The sequence below is a fragment of the Schistocerca piceifrons genome, chromosome 2 (assembly GCF_021461385.2).
Source record: "Schistocerca piceifrons isolate TAMUIC-IGC-003096 chromosome 2, iqSchPice1.1, whole genome shotgun sequence".
Classification (NCBI taxonomy): Eukaryota; Metazoa; Arthropoda; class Insecta; order Orthoptera; family Acrididae; genus Schistocerca; species Schistocerca piceifrons.
Genome location: NC_060139.1, coordinates 22757341 through 22775246, shown reverse-complemented (window position 1 = coordinate 22775246; position 17906 = coordinate 22757341). Strand labels below are relative to the sequence as shown.

The following is a 17906-nucleotide window of genomic DNA, read 5'->3' as shown; positions in this document are numbered from 1 at the left end:
CCCGCTAGTAGCAGAGGCGCGCCCACTTCAGTTCTAGTAAAAATTGTGTCGGGACAACAGAAAGCATTTTGTGTTCTACGTTTTGCGCAGCGTCGCTCAGTATTAACTGTTCAGCGTGACTTTCGTACTAGGTGTGGTGTGGATCCTCCTACAGCACAGCGCATTAAACGATGTCATGAACAATTCCGAGAAACAGGTTGTTTGTGTAAACGCAAATCGTCGGGCCGTCCTCGATTGTCTGACACAGATGTCGAAAGCATCCCCCATAGTTTCATAAGGAGTATGCAGAAATCCTTTCGCCGTGCAGTTCAACAGCACAACATGGACCCGATGTCCGTCTGGCGTGTGTTGTGTCGATGCTTGCACATGAAATCATACAAACTTCAGCTACTGCAAGCTTTTCGTGAAGGTGACAAACAACAACGTGTGTTCTGTTTAAATGGTTCAAATGGCTCTGAGCACTGTGGGACATCTGAGGTCATCCGTCCGCTAGAACTTAGAACTACTTGAACCTAACTAACCTAAGGGCATCACACACATCCATGCCCGAGGCAGGATTCGAACCTGCGACCATAGCGGTCGCGCCGTTCCAGACTGAAGCGCCTAGAACCGCTGGGCCACAGCAGCCGGCGGAGTTATGTAATTTCGTTGTTGGAAAGATGGAGGATGACAGTTTTTTTCCACGCTTAGTGTTCCGTGACGAGGCAACATTCCAATAAAATGGAAAGGTGAATTGTCATAATGTGAGAATATTTGTTTCGGAACAACCACCTGAAGTTGTACAACATGAGGGGGACTCTCCAAAATTTAATATGTTTTGCGCTGTTTCGTGATAACAGGTGTATGGTCCATTTTTCTTTGCCGAGAGCAGGAAGCACATATCTCGACATGCTGGAGAACTTTCTTTTCCCACAACTGAAAAACTAATTTGAAAGGCTTCATTTACCAACAGTTTGGGGGGCACCGCTTCACCGGCATTTAGAAGTGTGGGGATTTTTAAATCAGAGGATTACTGAACGATAGACCGGTCGCACTGGACCAAATGATTCAGCCTTATGTTACTGGCCTACAAGGTCACCGGACCTTTCTGTATGTGATTACTTCTTGTGGGGGCTTATAAAAGACTCTGCTTCTATGCCTCCGTTACCAGCAACAATGAATGAACTGAGACATCGCACAATAGGAGCTGTGGAAGCTGTAACTCAAGACACGCTCGCTGCGATGTGGGAACAATATGAATACCGCATTCACATAAGCCATGCACCTCAAGGGGGGCATGTTGAACGCCTATGAAAAGGTACGAAAAAAAAAAAGCTTTTTGACTTTCCCGTTCATCAAAAAACAAAATTCATTATAAATGTTCATTAGTTTCAGAAATGTAGACATGCCTAATCGGATGATTCTTTTTGCTATACACTGTATTGAGGTATCACGTGTCCACACCTCCCCCACAGGCGTGTCACAGTTAATAAATGAGTAGCAAATTTCCGTCCAACGCTGGTAGCTGTCAGGCAGGATTCGGAAGACCCACTGGAGCACGCCAGCTCAGCCACGCTTCCAGCAGCTCTGGACTACGAGCGCCCTCTGCAGCCACGATATAGGATGGCAGCCAGCAGTGACCCAGCCGTCTCGCGCTTGGAGCCTCTTGCTTGTAACACTCCGATACACGGACTCTATTTCTTGCTGTATCATTTGTAATGAGTCTTCATATGTTTGGAGAAATACAAGTCAATTAAATATTCTGTTTTTAGTGTTACTTGTTCACTAATCATTTCTGCTCCTGTACAGCTTTCCTACAGGGTGTTTCAAAAATGACCGGTATATTTGAAACGGCAATAAAAACTAAACGAGCAGCGATAGAAATACACCGTTTGTTGCAATATGCTTGGGACAACAGTACATTTTCAGGCAGACAAACTTTCGAAATTACAGTAGTTACAATTTTCAACAACAGATGGCGCTGCGGTCTGGGAAACTCTATAGTACGATATTTTCCACATATCCACCATGCGTAGCAATAATATGGCGTAGTCTCTGAATGAAATTACCCAAAACCTTTGACAACGCGTCTGGCTGAATGGCTTCACATGCAGATGAGATGTACTGCTTCAGCTGTTCAATTGTTTCTGGATTCTGGCGGTAAACCAGGTCTTTCAAGTGTCCCCACAGAAAGAAGTCACAGGGGTTCATGTCTGGCGAATAGGGAGGCCAATCCACGCCGCCCCCTGTATGTTTCGGATAGCCCAAAGCAATCACACGATCATCGAAATATTCATTCAGGAAATTAAAGACGTCGGCCGTGCGATGTGGCCGGGCACCATCTTGCATAAACCACGAGATGTTCGCAGTGTCGTCTAAGGCAGTTTGTACCGCCACAAATTCACGAAGAATGTCCAGATAGCGTGATGCAGTAATCGTTTCGGATCTGAAAAATGGGCCAATGATTCCTTTGGAAGAAATGGCGGCCCAGACCAGTACTTTTTGAGGATGCAGGGACGATGGGACTGCAACATGGGGCTTTTCGGTTCCCCATATGCGCCAGTTCTGTTTATTGACGAAGCCGTCCAGGTAAAAATAAGCTTCGTCAGTAAACCAAATGCTGCCCACATGCATATCGCCGTCATCAATCCTGTGCACTATATCGTTAGCGAATGTCTCTCGTGCAGCAATGGTAGCAGCGCTGAGGGGTTGCCGCGTTTGAATTTTGTATGGATAGAGGTGTAAACTCTGGCGCATGAGACGATACGTGGACGTTGGCGTCATTTGGACCGCAGCTGCAACACGGCCAACGGAAACCCGAGACCGCTGTCGGATCACCTGCTGCACTAGCTGCACGTTGCCCTCTGTGGTTGCCATACGCGGTCGCCCTACCTTTCCAGCACGTTCATCCGTCACGTTCCCAGTCCGTTGAAATTTTTCAAACAGATCCTTTATTTTATCGCTTTTCGGTGCTTTGGTTACATTAAACCTCCGTTGAAAACTTCGTCGTGTTGCAACAACACTGTGTTCTAGGCGGTGGAATTCCAACACCAGAAAAATCCTCTGTTCTAAGGAATAAACCATGTTGTCTACAGCACACTTGCACGTTGTGAACAGCACACGCTTACAGCAGAAAGACGACGTACAGAATGGCGCACCCACAGACTGCGTTGTCTTCTATATCTTTCACATCACTTGCAGCGCCATCTATTGTTGAAAATTGTAACTACTGTAATTTCGAAAGTTTGTCCGCCTGAAAATGTACTGTTGTCCCAAGCATATTGCAACAAACGGTGTATTTCTATCGCTGCTCGTTTAGTTTTTATTGCCGTTTCAAATATACCGGTCATTTTTGAAACACCCTGTATGAAGACAGTTGCTGCACCGCTCCGTAGCCAACCTCCGCTCACCGTTGTGTATGAAGTCGTACACAACAAATGTGCCATTCAAATTTGATGTCATTCTGAGGTCCTCTCCCTACTGTGTCTTGAAACCAGAACTTTAATTATGGACATCCTTTATATAAGCAGCAGAAAAGAGAATAATGGGGTATCATTCTAGTGACAGTACATGTCGTAGATTGAGAAATAACTGACAGAGTAGTATCTTCGAGACTTTTCAACACATAATGCGCCTCTTTCTGGCACAATAGTCATAATTAGGCATTTAGCAAATTACCTATGCTACGTAATTTTTCTTCCTGTCATAAAATCGATTTGAGCACATACCATCGTAAATTATTCATCTGCTAATAATAAACAAATGTGTAAGATCAGGTGAAATAATTCTATTAAAATTTCGGTGTAAGTTGGAGTGTTATACTAAAGTCACGTGATAATCGAGAATCCCGAATGTAAACAATGCTAAGGGATCAATTGCTTCTTTTCAGAAACTGAGCAGTAAAAGTTCAATAAAATTCCATAAATCACATATTTAAAACATATCCAATGTGATTTGTTTATTGGGATAAGTCACTGTTTTCAAATATTCATTTTTTTAAATCGTAAATTCTGTGAACAGTGTTGTTCTTAAAATACGTCAGCCGGCCGAAGTGGCCGTGCGGTTAAAGGCGCTGCAGTCTGGAACCTCAAGACCGCTACGGTCGCAGGTTCGAATCCTGCCTCGGGCATGGATGTTTGTGATGTCCTTAGGTTAGTTAGGTTTAACTAGTTCTAAGTTCTAGGGGACTAATGACCTCAGCAGTTGAGTCCCATAGTGCTCAGAGCCATTTGAACCATTTGAAATACGTCAGTGTGCACTTAACATTGTTTACACACAAACTGAGTACACTCAACATGGGTTAGCATTAAGTTACCACTGTTTACTTGCTGGTCGAGTCAATGAAACATTACTTCGATACCGTTCAAAAACTTTTATGAGGCCCAAGGTGTTTTAGCTTATGATACCAAGATTTGCATTACCTATTTTTGTACCAATATGGTATAACAACCTTAGAAATTAAAATTCAGCTCAGTATATAATCAATTTTATTATTGCCTTACTACAGAATATAAACAGTGTTAAGGAATATCCTATACATTTCTTCCACCACTCTGTCATGTGAGTTCATGTAAACTATGGTAAGGGACACAACTGAACATTCTTTATTAGCTTAAATAATGTTTCACTTTTACATTATTAGCAAGAACTTTTGAAGAGCATTTGTAAATTTTTTTTGGAAATTTGTGGTAAGATCTTATGGGAACAAACTGCTGAGGTCATCGGTCCCTGAGCTTACACACTACTTAATCCAACTTAAACTAACTTTCGCTAACGACAACACACACTCCCATGCCCGATGGAGGGCTCTAAGTCCCGACGGAGGTAGCCGCGCGGACCGTGACAAGGCGCCGTAGACCGTGCGGCGAAGCGCATTTGTGTTCAGGAAAATATTCAGCAGTTTTGTCTGAGTCGTAGTCATCTCTTTCACTCTCGGATGTGTACAAATGGCCCCTTGGAAGCATTTTCCTGGCAAGAACACAGCACACGTTACTGTTACTGGTAGTAGTGTTTCTGGTACACATCCTGAGAATGTTATCATTTGTGAGGACGACGGTTCAAACCCGCGTCGGGTCACCGTGATTTAGGTTTTCCGTTTTTTTTCCCGAAATTGCTTCAGCTATTGCCTGGATGGTTTCTTTGAAAGAGTACCGCCGACTTCCTTCCCAATCCTACCCCAATCTGATGGGGCTGATGACCAAGCTGTTTGTTCCCCTCTGCCAAATCATCCATGAAATGTTTCAAATGTCTCCAAGCACTGTGGGACTTAACATCTGAGGTCATCAGTCCACTAGACTTAGAACTACTTAAAACTAACTAACCTGACATCACACCCATCCATGCCCGACGCAGGATTCGTACCTGCGACCGTAGCAGCAGCGCGGTTCCGGACTGAAGCGCCTAGAAGCGCTGGGTCACAGTTAGAAATGGAGCTGCCAATTCTCAGTTGTAGCGGAACTGTCAACGCACTATGCTCTACATATAGTAACTGTTTCTCGTCGCCCTGCCCCTTAACCATCCTTTATAGTCGATATCTTCAATTCCGGCCTGACGTTGGCGAATTGCGCGGTTCGCTATCCTCTCTCAGAAGACATTCCTGCTCTCTTGTCTGGAGAAGCGGGGAAAACTACAGAAGGGCTAGAGAACGGCGGTGCCTGTGAGGAATGGAGATGAAAGCAGCCAGTGGAGAACAAAATGGATATCTCCCGGTGGGCGCGCACCATTTCGAAAATGCGATTTTCGGCTTTGTCTCGCCCCGCAGGCAGCAGGATACGCACACAAAGAAGTGGACGGAGGACGGCGCCCCTCCCGGCGACAGCAGGTGTCACAACCTGCGTGGGGCTCTGAGGCGGGCCAAGCAGCTGGCGGGCCGCCGGTAAGCGCCGTGGGAGGCGCAGCTGGCCAGAGGATCAGCCACGCTGCAGCCAGCAGGGGCGGCGCAAACAACGGCCTCTTAAGCGCGGCGCTCAGCGTCCATTACCTGTCTCAGCAGGGGGCGACAGTCCGCCAGAGTGGACGCTCCCTCCCGGGAGCGAGCGCCACCTACACCGACCTTATCGATTCCGTCTTTGAAATACGTCCGAGCTTCGCAAGAAGTAACTGTGCAAGGGTCTGTTGTAAACTCCTCAAGGCCGGCCGCTGTGGCCGAGCGGTTCTAGGCCGCTTCAGTCCGGAACCGCGCTCTTGCTGCGGTCGCAGCTTCGAATCCTGCCTCGGCCACGGATGTGCATGATGTCCTTAGGTTAGTTAGGTTTAAGTAGTTCTAAGTCTAGGCGACTGATGACCTCAGATGTTAAGTCAAAGTGCTTAGAGCTATTTGAACCATAAACTCCTCAAGAGAAGTTAGGCTCTTGGCCACAGAGGATGATGCAATAGTTTTTGTAGCTGACGACTGGTTTCTGTTGCAAAGCGCACAGAAACAGTGTAAATGTACGCATTTTCTTTTTTGTAGTATGTTAATCAGGGCTGCATCACTTGACGACACATGTTAGTTGTCATGAGGATCTTCCGCTTCGTGCGGTAGTGAAACCTGTAAGCGGTTGCCATGAAGAGTACCGGAAGTGGCCTGGTGGACAGTTTGTTATGAGCCTACGACCTAGAAGGTACCAGCAGTACTTGTAACCTGCCGGCTGCCGTTTGCTGGTAGAGCTACGAGAAGTGTCTTGTGGTAGCGGTAGGAATGTTGGCCACTTTTTCTGCAGCATGCTGTATGGTGTGTAATTGTAGCGAAATCCGGATTATCACCCAGCACTGCATGACTTGTAATTATCGACGATACCTAGGAGTATCATACAAGTACAACTGAACATTCAGGAAGGGAAAAAATTACGTGAATGGATATTGTTAGGCATTCCAAGGAATATGATATACAAACGGTACAGTCCTTCTGTTACCTAAAGAGGTTTGTTTAATCTAGACTGTCTACGAGAGTATTCCCGTTAATAAATTGTGTATTTCATACTGGCTGTCTGAGGGTTCGTTTCCTAACTTTTATAGTTGCATTTAAGTATGTAAACTGGTTCCGAGCTCTCAGGCTGGCCGTTGTGGCCGAGCGGTCCTAGGCGCTTCAGTCCGGAACCGCGTGCCTGCTACGGTCGCAGCTTAGAATCCTGACTCGGCCATGGATGTGCGTGATGTCCTTAGGTTACTTACGTTTAAGTAGTTCTAAGTCTAGGGGACTGATGACCTCAGATGTTAAGTCCCATAGTGCTTAGAGAGATTTGTACCATAAACTCCTCAAAAGAAGTTAGGCTCTTGGCCACAGAGAATGATGCAACAGTTTTTGCACCTAACGGCTGGTTTTTTTTGCCCAGCGTACAGAAGCAGTGCAAATGTACGTATTTTCTTCTTTGTAATGTGTTAATCAGGGTTGCATTACTTGGCGACACTTGTTAGTTGTCATGGGGATGTTCCGCTCCGTGCGGTGGCGAAACCTGTAAGCGGTTGCCGTGAAGAGTGCCGGAAATGGCCAAGGTGGGCAGTTTGTTGTGGGCCTGCGACCTAGAAGGTACCTGCAGTACTTGTAACATGCCGGTTGCCGTTACAGGGTGGAGCTGCGGGAAGTGTGCCGTGGTAGTTGTAGGAATGTTGGCCAGTTTTACTGCAGCACGTCGTTAGGCGTGTAATTGTACCGGAATCCGCATTACCGCCCAGCACTACATGAATGGCAATTATCTACGATACTTCGGAGTATTATAAAAGTACAACTGAACATACAGGAGGGAAAAATGTTACTTGAATGGATATGGTTAGGCATTCTAAGGAATATGACATACAAGAAGGTACATTTCTTCTGTTGCCTAAAGAGGCTTCTTTAATCTAGAATGAGATTTTCACTCTGCAGCGGAGTGTGCGCTGATATGAAACTTCCTGGCAGATTAAAACTGTGTGCCCGACCGAGACTCGAACTCGGGACCTTTGCCTTTCACGGGCAAGTGCTCTACCAACTGAGCTACCGAAGTACGACTCACGCCCGGTCTCACAGCTTCACTTCTGCCAGTATCTCGTCTCCTACCTTCCAAACTTTACAGAAGCTCTCCTGCGAATCCCGAGTTCGAGTCTCGGTCTGGCACACAGTTTTAATCTGCCAGGAAGTTTCTTTAATCTAGACTATCTACGAGAGTATTCCCGTTACTAGATTGTGTATTTCATACTGGCTGTCTGAGGTTTCGTTTGCTAACTCGTGTGGTTGGATTTAAGCATGTAATCTGGTCCAGAGCTCTCAGGCGGCGCCTATGGTGTGTGTGTGTGTGTGTGTGTGTGTGTGTGTGTGTGTGTGTGTGTGTGTGTGTGTGTTAATTCCTAAGGGACCAAACTGCTGAGGTCATCGGTCCCTAGACGTACACACTATATAAAATAACTTAAACTAACTTATGTTAAGAACAACACACACTCCTACCCGATGGAGGACTCGAACATCCAGCGGGAGGGGTCGCAAAATCCGTGATATGGCGCCTCTGATCGTGCGGCCATTCCGCGCGGCCCTCTGATTTGGTTGTGGCTGTTTCTGACACAGCTAACTAGGCACAGTGGCTTGTGTTTGTGAAGTTGTTACCTCTTTGGGTGTTGGGCGTTAATGTTCTACGAGCCAGCTCTAACGAGTGGTAACTTGACACAAATTTTACACTGGTCCTTTACGTCTTAAGCTGATTTAATGTTCTGGGCCACAGTGAAGGCCTGAGGGTGTGATGTAAATTTTTATGGATTTTATTTTAAGAAGTATCTTGTAATGGTTAGCAACTCGGTCTTGTAAGTTATTTTATCTTAGGGCCTTAGAATATAACTGGGCCTCCCCATGATGGTGTAATGGCTCCATGTGAGCCGGTACACGGCTTGACACAACACACCTGAGTGTCCCTCCGACACTCAGGGAAGATCAATTTAAATTCATTATTCGAAATTGTGTTTAATATAGCTAATTACTAAAATTATCATTCTTAGTATTGTCTGCAAGTGTGAATGCGGTCGTCTGCTGATGTATGCGTGGGCTGCCTGCTGTGGGTCTATGAATGTGTTGATGCAGTTTAGCCAACCGTGGTATTAAGCAGGGTGCGGCTGCACTTGACCACAGAGACGTAAGTTCCTCGCGCGTTATCAGGCGCCGTTAGGTTGGCAAATAGCACCTGTGCTGACTCTCTGAGCCCTTCTGGTCACCGTGTGTGGACGCCGGACGAGGGGAGACGGTTACGCATTCCCTTCTGAGACTCTGGTGAGTATAGACGCTCTGCGTATCGCTCCTATAATCTTACTTAGGAGAGATAGGTTGGATAAAATTGCTATTTTAATTTCGTATTACTTATGATGGGCCAGCATTCCATAGAATCGAATTATTAAGTAAAGTGAGTAATATTTTCATGTTTTTAGGATGTAATTGTTGTTGTTATGTAGAATTCTTAACAAGGTTTCACACAGAAACGCCATATTTCCGTCAGCATTTCAATCAAGTTATTCAAAACTTCAACTTCAAGCGAACCACTGAGCAGAAGTTTTGTGTAGTGATGTTTGCTCGTAAAAACGGTCGAAGGCGTCTTTCATAAACGACAGAGGTGCCATTTTTCAAGTTTAGGATGCCTCCAAGGCTTTGCGGAAAGCAAGTATCGTGCAATAGTAATCTAATGTGGTGTTACTTTAACGTATGTTACTGACATGTTTGTAAAATTTTGTACCATGGTCTGAGTGGGTTTTGTTTTAAGATATCTTCTCGAGTAAATATTAATTATTTAACGGGGTATGGTTGGTGGATTGTTAATGCATTTTGAAGAGTTTAACTTCCAATTGGGGCCGTTTTGTAACCTTCTTATGTACGGCGGGCTGGAAGGAGTCTGACAGCCACAGGCGCGAGTTAGGTGGACAACAATTGGCCAGTGGCAATACATTTTATTTTTCAGATGACATGAGTCACTTTCATATAGGCCTCTAGCTCGTAACAGAGTAGCCAACATGGAACTTAAGTACTGACGACTTGTACCTTGTAGATGTGCCCTTGCCTAAGTAGTTACCAGAGCTACTTTTTGTATTACTGTGCTTATGTAAGTTGTTTTACTCTCTTCCTTGGCATATACGCTTTGTTTCTTTTAAATAATATATTAAAAAGCTCTACGTGTTCAGTTAATAAATGTTGGAGCTGTCATTTTGCGCTTTAATAATACAGACCTTTCTTCACTACACACTTTGGTACTGGGCAGAGGTATAGTCGTTACTGGAAACTATATGTTTGACGGTGTGTAGTTCTATACGAAAGCCAGATTTAGACAATGGAACAGATGCGAGGCGATGCATCATCGAATGGAAAGCTGCATGTTTGTGGCTGTGTGACTGCTGGGAACTTGCAGGGATTAGCGTATCTTTAGCTATTGTTTTTCTGTAAATGCTAAACAAGTGCTAATATCTATTTTAAGGTTCAATAAACTTATAAAAGAATCTCCCAACTCCATAGTAAACAGAATTTTCTTTTGTTGGGAGTTTAAATGTTGTAGTCGTGGTTCCGGACTATAAACATATATTGTCAAAATGTTATTTATTTTCGTAAAAAAATTAAAGTCTCGTAACTAAAAACCTGAATTTGTAATACCAACAGCGAATCTAAATTTTTATTCAATAATAAAGACGAACTGGCTCCCTTGGCCCGATGTAGTGCGTAACAAATCAAGTGCAAACACTGGAAAAGTCTATATTGGCTAGTCAGGCAGAGTTGTGGTAGATAAGTTGGATGAACATGAGACAAGCTGGAGATTATGAAAGAAGGATTGCTGATCATCTTTTAACAAATCACTCATATGACGTAGCTTATAAAGTTTTAAGTTGTTAAGAAAAGCAAATAGATTATACTATTGGAAATCAACAAACTTATGTCACTGAATGCCAGCTTCATATCAAATGGCAATAGTCAGTTTCCTTTCTCCGCTGTGTTAAATTAAGCTTTTGTTAAAATTCTAATTTCAACGCTATTTTTCATCTGTTGTTAAGTGTATTTCCACATTAAAAAACTTTGATTCCCTTTTTTCGTTAATGTAACTACTTCTATGTGTCAGAATATGTAAATATTTCTTATGTAAACGCTTTACATTCATATTTGTATGTTCTGTATAAACAATAACTGTATATGTCGCACGTAACTTTATCTGTGTTTGCGATATTCAGTTGTCACCTGAAGATGGCCTAATAAGCCGAAAGCCGAGAGTGACCAAATAAACATAACTTTGCAGAGCATTAGGAAGTGTTCTCTATTTAACAGTACTATAATATTCAGGGAAGCACCGACGGAAAACTCATTTGTGTTGACTGTAAATGTTTTACGACGTCGTTGGCTGGCATGAACCACGGGGAGCGTTAAGCAGCCTGTCGGAAGGGGTGTTCTTTCTCCGCGCACTTTGGCCCCTTTCCTTGTGGATGTATGAGAGCTGTGTCTTATGCGTGCTTCTAGAAACTTGGTAAGCGTAATGGATGCGTGTCATGTTATGTTTGTGTTTTATGACGATGAGAAGTAGAGGATGAAACACAGTAACGCCTCATAACCCATTCGTCTCGATTAGCAACCGTCGAGCTTAACGTCCCACAAAAGTGTCAGATGCCTTCATTTCGTGAGACGTTGCGGATGGGTTTTGTATTTAATCCAGGACATTGGCGCAAAGACTGGTGATCAGAAACTTTACGCCACCACCTCTTCTCTGCTTGCTTTCCAAATACCGACAGTGAACATTTCATCCACCACCAGGATTCGAACCAGCTAAACTCCGAGTCGCGTCCCACTGTACGGATGTGTATAAGGAAGGTAATTCAGCAAGGAGCTAAAGGAAAGCTAAGATGAGTTGCTACAGAACACTGGTCAGCAACCCACAGACCAGGAAAGCATTTCACGTGGCCCTGAGCACCAAAAGTGTTTTGCGAAGGACGACATTTCACTGGAGCTGAAGACGTCCAATGACTGAGTTGTTCCAAAACAGCACCTAAATTTCCGAAAGATAGGATAATACGGAGAATCTTTGTGCATTTTTTTTACCCCGACCGTGAGAAAATCGATTCTGGAATATAGTTCAGCGTATCGAGTAACTGTGCAGTAGCTCGTACGATAGTATAACAGGAGTGCTCGGGGGATAACAATAAGAACCTTTGGAAGAGAGACAGCGAAGTTGACATGAAAGAATATTTGGCAAATTTAGAGAGCCTGTTTCCGAGAAAGACTGTTCGACAAATATGCTGGTTCCATCGGATCTCTCGCTTAGAGATGATGAGAATGAAGACAGATTAGGCCACATACAGAACTATACAACCAGTAATTTAATGTAGTTTAACACGTGTTGGGATAAGAAAGAAACTTGATAATACTGGTCATACATACCCCTCGTCGTGTACTGAACAGTGCTTACGAATTATTTCGAAGTAAATATGTAGATGTAGAACTTCCACAGATTTATACCTTTTTTCGTAAAAGGAAATACATTTCGAAACCAACAAATAGAAACAGGATCAGATGTTTCCAGTGTGGTCAGCGTGTTTAATTGTTAAAAATTAAGCTGCGTTTGCATCCTCATTCACCGGGCAGCGTGGGAACATCAGTTTTGTCGTGGTCTACTTAGCCGAAAGACTAACATTACAAATCCTGTTTGACAACTTTATATGCATATATCCCTTTTTGTGAACAAATTTCAAAATACAACGACTATCTTCTGCGTTTTCACTCAGATTCAAGGTACCGAACCTATAAAAACTCATTTACTACTATAGGCTAAAATTAGAAATGGGGGAAAGATTCGGGTGGAACATGTATAGGTAGGAAATCAGAAACATACTCTATCAAGAAACTGAATTTATTGAATAAAGTCCTGGAAGGCTACTACTTCATACTTCAAGATAGGTCAGTTACATTTCTGACGAACGCAGCTAAGCTAATAATGAAAGTAAATGGAAATGCCTTGTGGCTAGGGCCCCCTGTCGGGTAGAACGCTCTCCTGGTGCAAGTGTTTCGAGTTGACGCCACTTCGGCGACTTGCGTGTCGTTGGGGATGAAATGGTGATGATAAGGATAACACAACACTCAATCCCTGAGTGGAGAAAATCTCCGACCCAGCTGGGAATCGAACTCGGGCCGTTAGGTATGACACTCATTCGCGCTGACCACTCAACTACCATGGGCGGACATAATGAAAGCAGAAGTGGAAAGAAAGAGTCTTAAATAATAAGAAAACTGAATCGTCATTAAAACCCCACAAACAACTGACTAAATATCTCGCGACTGTGTGATCATACTGTTTCAACAGACAGAAAGTATACTACAGATTATTCCTAAAAGAAAGGCTTTTTCCACTATTAGTGTATGTGGTGGGAAATTTAAATGCACACTGTAGTTTTTTTTTTCATTTCTTCCAAATTTATTTGCGTAATAATCCGCAGGCGAGTGCTGAAATAGTTCGTTAACGAAGGCCAAAATCGATTCCCATCCCTCAGGTGTCACTCACACACTAGTCTATACAAATCGAAACAATTCATACTCTGAGATAGTCTGTAATACTGGAAAACATCTGCTCTTGTCAAAAGTTTGCTGGAAGTTATTTTCTGCTTTAAGAAAAAAATTGTGCATGAGACACAAAAAATCGTTTTATAATTGGCTTTCTCCCAGAAAAGTTTCCCCAGACTTGTGACTCACTTTTCATGATCCATACTCACAGAAAATGCGGAGAAAACAGTCCGTCAGAGAGAGAAACCGGAAGCTCTGTTCCTTATACTAGTCCCAACCGTCACCAATATAGTTCCATTAAGTAATGTACACTCATACTTTTGAAATGTTTAATTTTCTGGTCCTGATTAGAACTAGACCATAAATATGAATAAAGTGTTCATTTCACTCACCTGTACGACTTTGGTGTCCTTTTCGAGGTTAGTTTCCAGTGGGACGAGGAGGTCAACGTAGAAGGCTTTCAACTGTAACAGGAGTAGGAAACATTAGCTAATTATTTGTATGTATTCATTTTATTAGTGTATTGGATAATAAAAAAGTAACATGTAAGAATAACGATTGTATTTCCTAGGTTATTAACTATCCACAGTCGCATTGTAGTACCTTTTATTAACTGACGAATAATGTAATATATATTAAAATTGAGTTCAGACTGACGCCGAACGACATTCAGAGAACAAAAATTATCAACGTAACTGCTAAAACTATATGGGTAATCGACTTAAGCTGCTCTTACTAAACTGTGCGTTCCATTCATTCTGCGTCTTCAGTTTTTATCCGCTCGCATACGATTCATAAAACGTATGCAATGCAAACACAAGTTCTGTCTTGCTTTTAGCATCAACGTTAACGGTTTTGTCATCTCTCGAAGCTGGCACTCAACCGGAAGAAGTACACTCGTAGACACAATAAAACAGGCTCACAAACGGACTTTTTTTATCATATAACCAGTAGATCCTGACTTTCCTACAACACCTTCCTTTACCTAGTTGCCTATTCCTAGATGCCTTAGCCGTGTCTCTTGTTCTTAGAGATTTCTTCCCACACACATTAATTTCTTTACTTCTTGATTTCGTTTATTTATTAGTCAAGATCGCCCCTCAACCATTATTTCACATTACCAGTTTTTTCAATTTGTTTCCATCTTCAGATGTGGCAATTAATCCACTAACAGCTTCGTCGCGATATATACAGTAGAAATTCAAGTCATATGCTTTGAACATCAAGGGGCGAATTCACTTCTACTATGTGTCGACATGATCCATTATTGATTGACGTATTTTATATTATTTTATTATGTTCAAAGTCCATAACTTAAATTACAATATATAATGACGAAACTGTTAGTGGGTTAATCACATCTGAAGGTCGCAATAAAATACCGAAACCGCTATTGTGAAATTATTGTTATAAGGCAATACGGAAGTAATAACGTGATCTGTAAAGATTAATAAGTTCACAGACTTTGATTTGATAATATATCAATTCCAAAAAAAATTGATTTCGTGATAAATTGCTCTCTTACTTTTTAATAAATATGTGCCACACCACACTTCAAGTTATAAACCTTTCGATATTGTCTTTCCCTCAAACCACGTTGAAAGAACCATTTGGTATTTGCATGTTGTGGTGTAGGAAAATCACAGAAAAACAGCACCGTTAAAGGGAATGGAACGGATCTCTACCTTATATGATCACGTTGGGTACCATTGAGCCGTATGTGATTAAAAGCTATATAACATATATAAGCAAAAAAATGATCTTGAGTGACATGTGAAGACAGCATTGAGATAAAAATATATATTACCGTGAACAAGCAGAACTAGAAAACGCTAAAAGTTCTACACCGCTTGATATCGGTATCATCAAAAATCACCATTTAAGCGGATACGGAAAACCAGTCTGTAATAGATGACAATAAAATAGATCTTTCTGTGGCAAAAATAACTCTGTAAAAGCTACACCGATTTTCTGCACCTATCACTTGCATTAGATGTCTTCAAAGCGTATCAGAATGTTCTGATCTATAAGGGTTCTTTAGTGAAAACGCTGTGAAAAACCTACTCACTTGTCGTTTCGAATTTTAGCAAAGGAACAGTCTTCTTACAGGTATTTCATCGAGGATAACGTACTGTTTGCTTGGTTAATATAACGTCCTTTCAACTCAGTAGTGTGATTTTAAATTTCACGCTTAAATCCTCCAGATTAATTTGCAACAATTGATTACATTAAGGCCATCAGAACTTACATTCATAAGATTATCTCAGAAATTTGTTTATATAGGCGCTTAAATTTCGACTGAGGCAGCTTGTTATTCAGTTGCTCCACGTTGTAAGGAATCACAATTACAAAGCACATTTTTTAGCATCGTCCATTGAAGTTCCACTTTTATTGTATGGTTTTTCTTCTTCCGACATTGACGCGCGGTCAGGCCGCGTGGTTTGAGGCACCATGTCACGGATCTCGCGGTCCCGCCCGCAGGAGGTTCGAGTCCTCTCTCGAGCGTGTGTGTGTGTGTGTTGATCTTAGCATAAGTTAGTTTAAGTAGTGTGCAAGTCTAGGGACCGATGACCACAGCAGTTTGGTCCCTTATGAATTCACACACAATCGAATAATCTTCCGACATTCTTGTACATCAAACTAACTTCCAGCTATAATTTTTTTAACATTTTCTCATTCTAGAAATATTTTTTAAGCCATTGTATATTGTAGTCAATAATGGAATCTACCTTAGTCCAATTGTCATCGTGATTTGGTAAGTTTATTTCTCGTATCGAACGAGGAGGTAATTTATTTTATATTTCCAGACATGAAATAAAGACTCTGTTCAAGATATCAGAAGAGCGTTAAGCAAGTAGAACTGAATCACAACTGAAGGAGCTGTGGGAACAGTCCCTAGCGCGAAATCGACAGTTATATAAGAGTTATAAGCACAGAGAGGGTTCTAATTTAATAATTACGAGTAAAAAGGAAAAACACACATGTTTAATGTAGGGAGACGTACCTCTCGTGAAAAATTAATATATATAATATAGTTTTAATCCAAGGAAATGAGGCCTGGTTGTGGTGGGGGATTTGGCAGCCGCCCATTGATTTATTTCGGAATTGAGCAGTTGGAGGCAAAGGAACGTCAGCCTGCTAGAAACTAAAAGCCAAGAGCTCATTGTGAGAGGAGTCTCGAGAGACTTGGGACGTGCAACAGGAGAGGCACGTCTCGTACCAGGTTTTATGCTCCATGGAAGTGTGGATGGACCCCTGGATACGTAAATACGCCTAGATGTCTTTATGTTCATTCGTTAGGATTTAATTCAGTTGGAGGGAGGTTTTCACGGTCTAATTACTGTGAATGTAGTACAGTAGCATGACGTTACCTAATAGGAATACACATATGTTTGATTAACTGGTGAATAATATTTTAATTTGTCTGATACAATGACTATCGTAATGTTGTTATTGTTGTTGTTGTGGTCATCAGTCCTGAGACTGGCTTGATGCAGCTCTCCATGCTACTCTATCCTGTGCAAGCTTCTTCATCTCCCAGTACCTACTGCAGCCTACATCCTTCTGAATCTGCTTAGTGTATTCATCTCTTGGTCTCCCTTTACGGCTTTTACCATCCACGCTGCCCTCCAGTACTAAATTGCTGATCCCTTGATGCCTCAGAACATGTCCTACCAACCGATCCCTTCTTCTAGTCAAGTTGTGCCACAAACTCCTCTTCTCCCCAATTCTATTCAATGCCTCCTCTTTAGTTATGTGATCTACCCATCTAATCTTCAGCATTCTTTCGTAGCACCACATTTCGAAAGCTTCTATTCTCTTCTTGTCCAAACTATTTATCGTTCATGTTCCACTTCCATACAGGGTGCACTCCATACAAATACTTTCACAAAAGACTTCCTGACACTTAAATCTATAATCAATGTTAACAAATTTCTCTTCTTCAGAAACGCTTTCCTTGCCATTGCCAGTCTACATTTTACATCCACTCTACTTCGAGCGTCATCACTATTTTGCTTCCCAAATGGCAAAACTCATTTGCTACTTTAAGCATCTCATTTCCTAATCTAATTCCCTCAGCATCACCCGATTTAATCCGACTACATTCCATTACCCTCGTTTTACTCTTGTTGATGTTCATCTTATATCCTCCTTTCAAGACACTGTCCATTCCGTTCAACTGCTCTTCCACGTCTTTTGCTGTCTCTGACAGAATTACAATGTCATCGGTGAACCTCAAAGTTTTGATTTCTTCTCCATGGATTTTAATACCTACTCCGAATTTTTCTTTTGTTTCCTTTACTGCTTGCTCAATAAGCAGATTGAATAACATCGGATATAGGCTACAACCCTGTCTCACTCCCTTCCCAACCAACGCTTCCCTTTCATGCCCCTCGACTCTTATAACTGCCATCTGGTTTCTGTACAAATTGCAAATAGCCTTCGCTCCCTGTGTTTTACCTCTGCCACCTTT

At 42.4% G+C, this 17906-nt stretch overlaps 1 protein-coding gene across 1 annotated transcript in view; it reads right to left on the bottom strand.

The window, feature by feature from the left end:
* The window catches only part of LOC124772873 (brain-specific angiogenesis inhibitor 1-associated protein 2-like), a 591718-nt gene that overhangs the window by 76187 nt on the left and 497625 nt on the right, over positions 1-17906 (bottom strand). The window contains exon 5 of the mRNA XM_047249356.1: positions 13825-13896. Coding sequence (XP_047105312.1) covers positions 13825-13896 — 72 coding nt within the window. The remainder of the gene's footprint in view (positions 1-13824; positions 13897-17906) is intronic.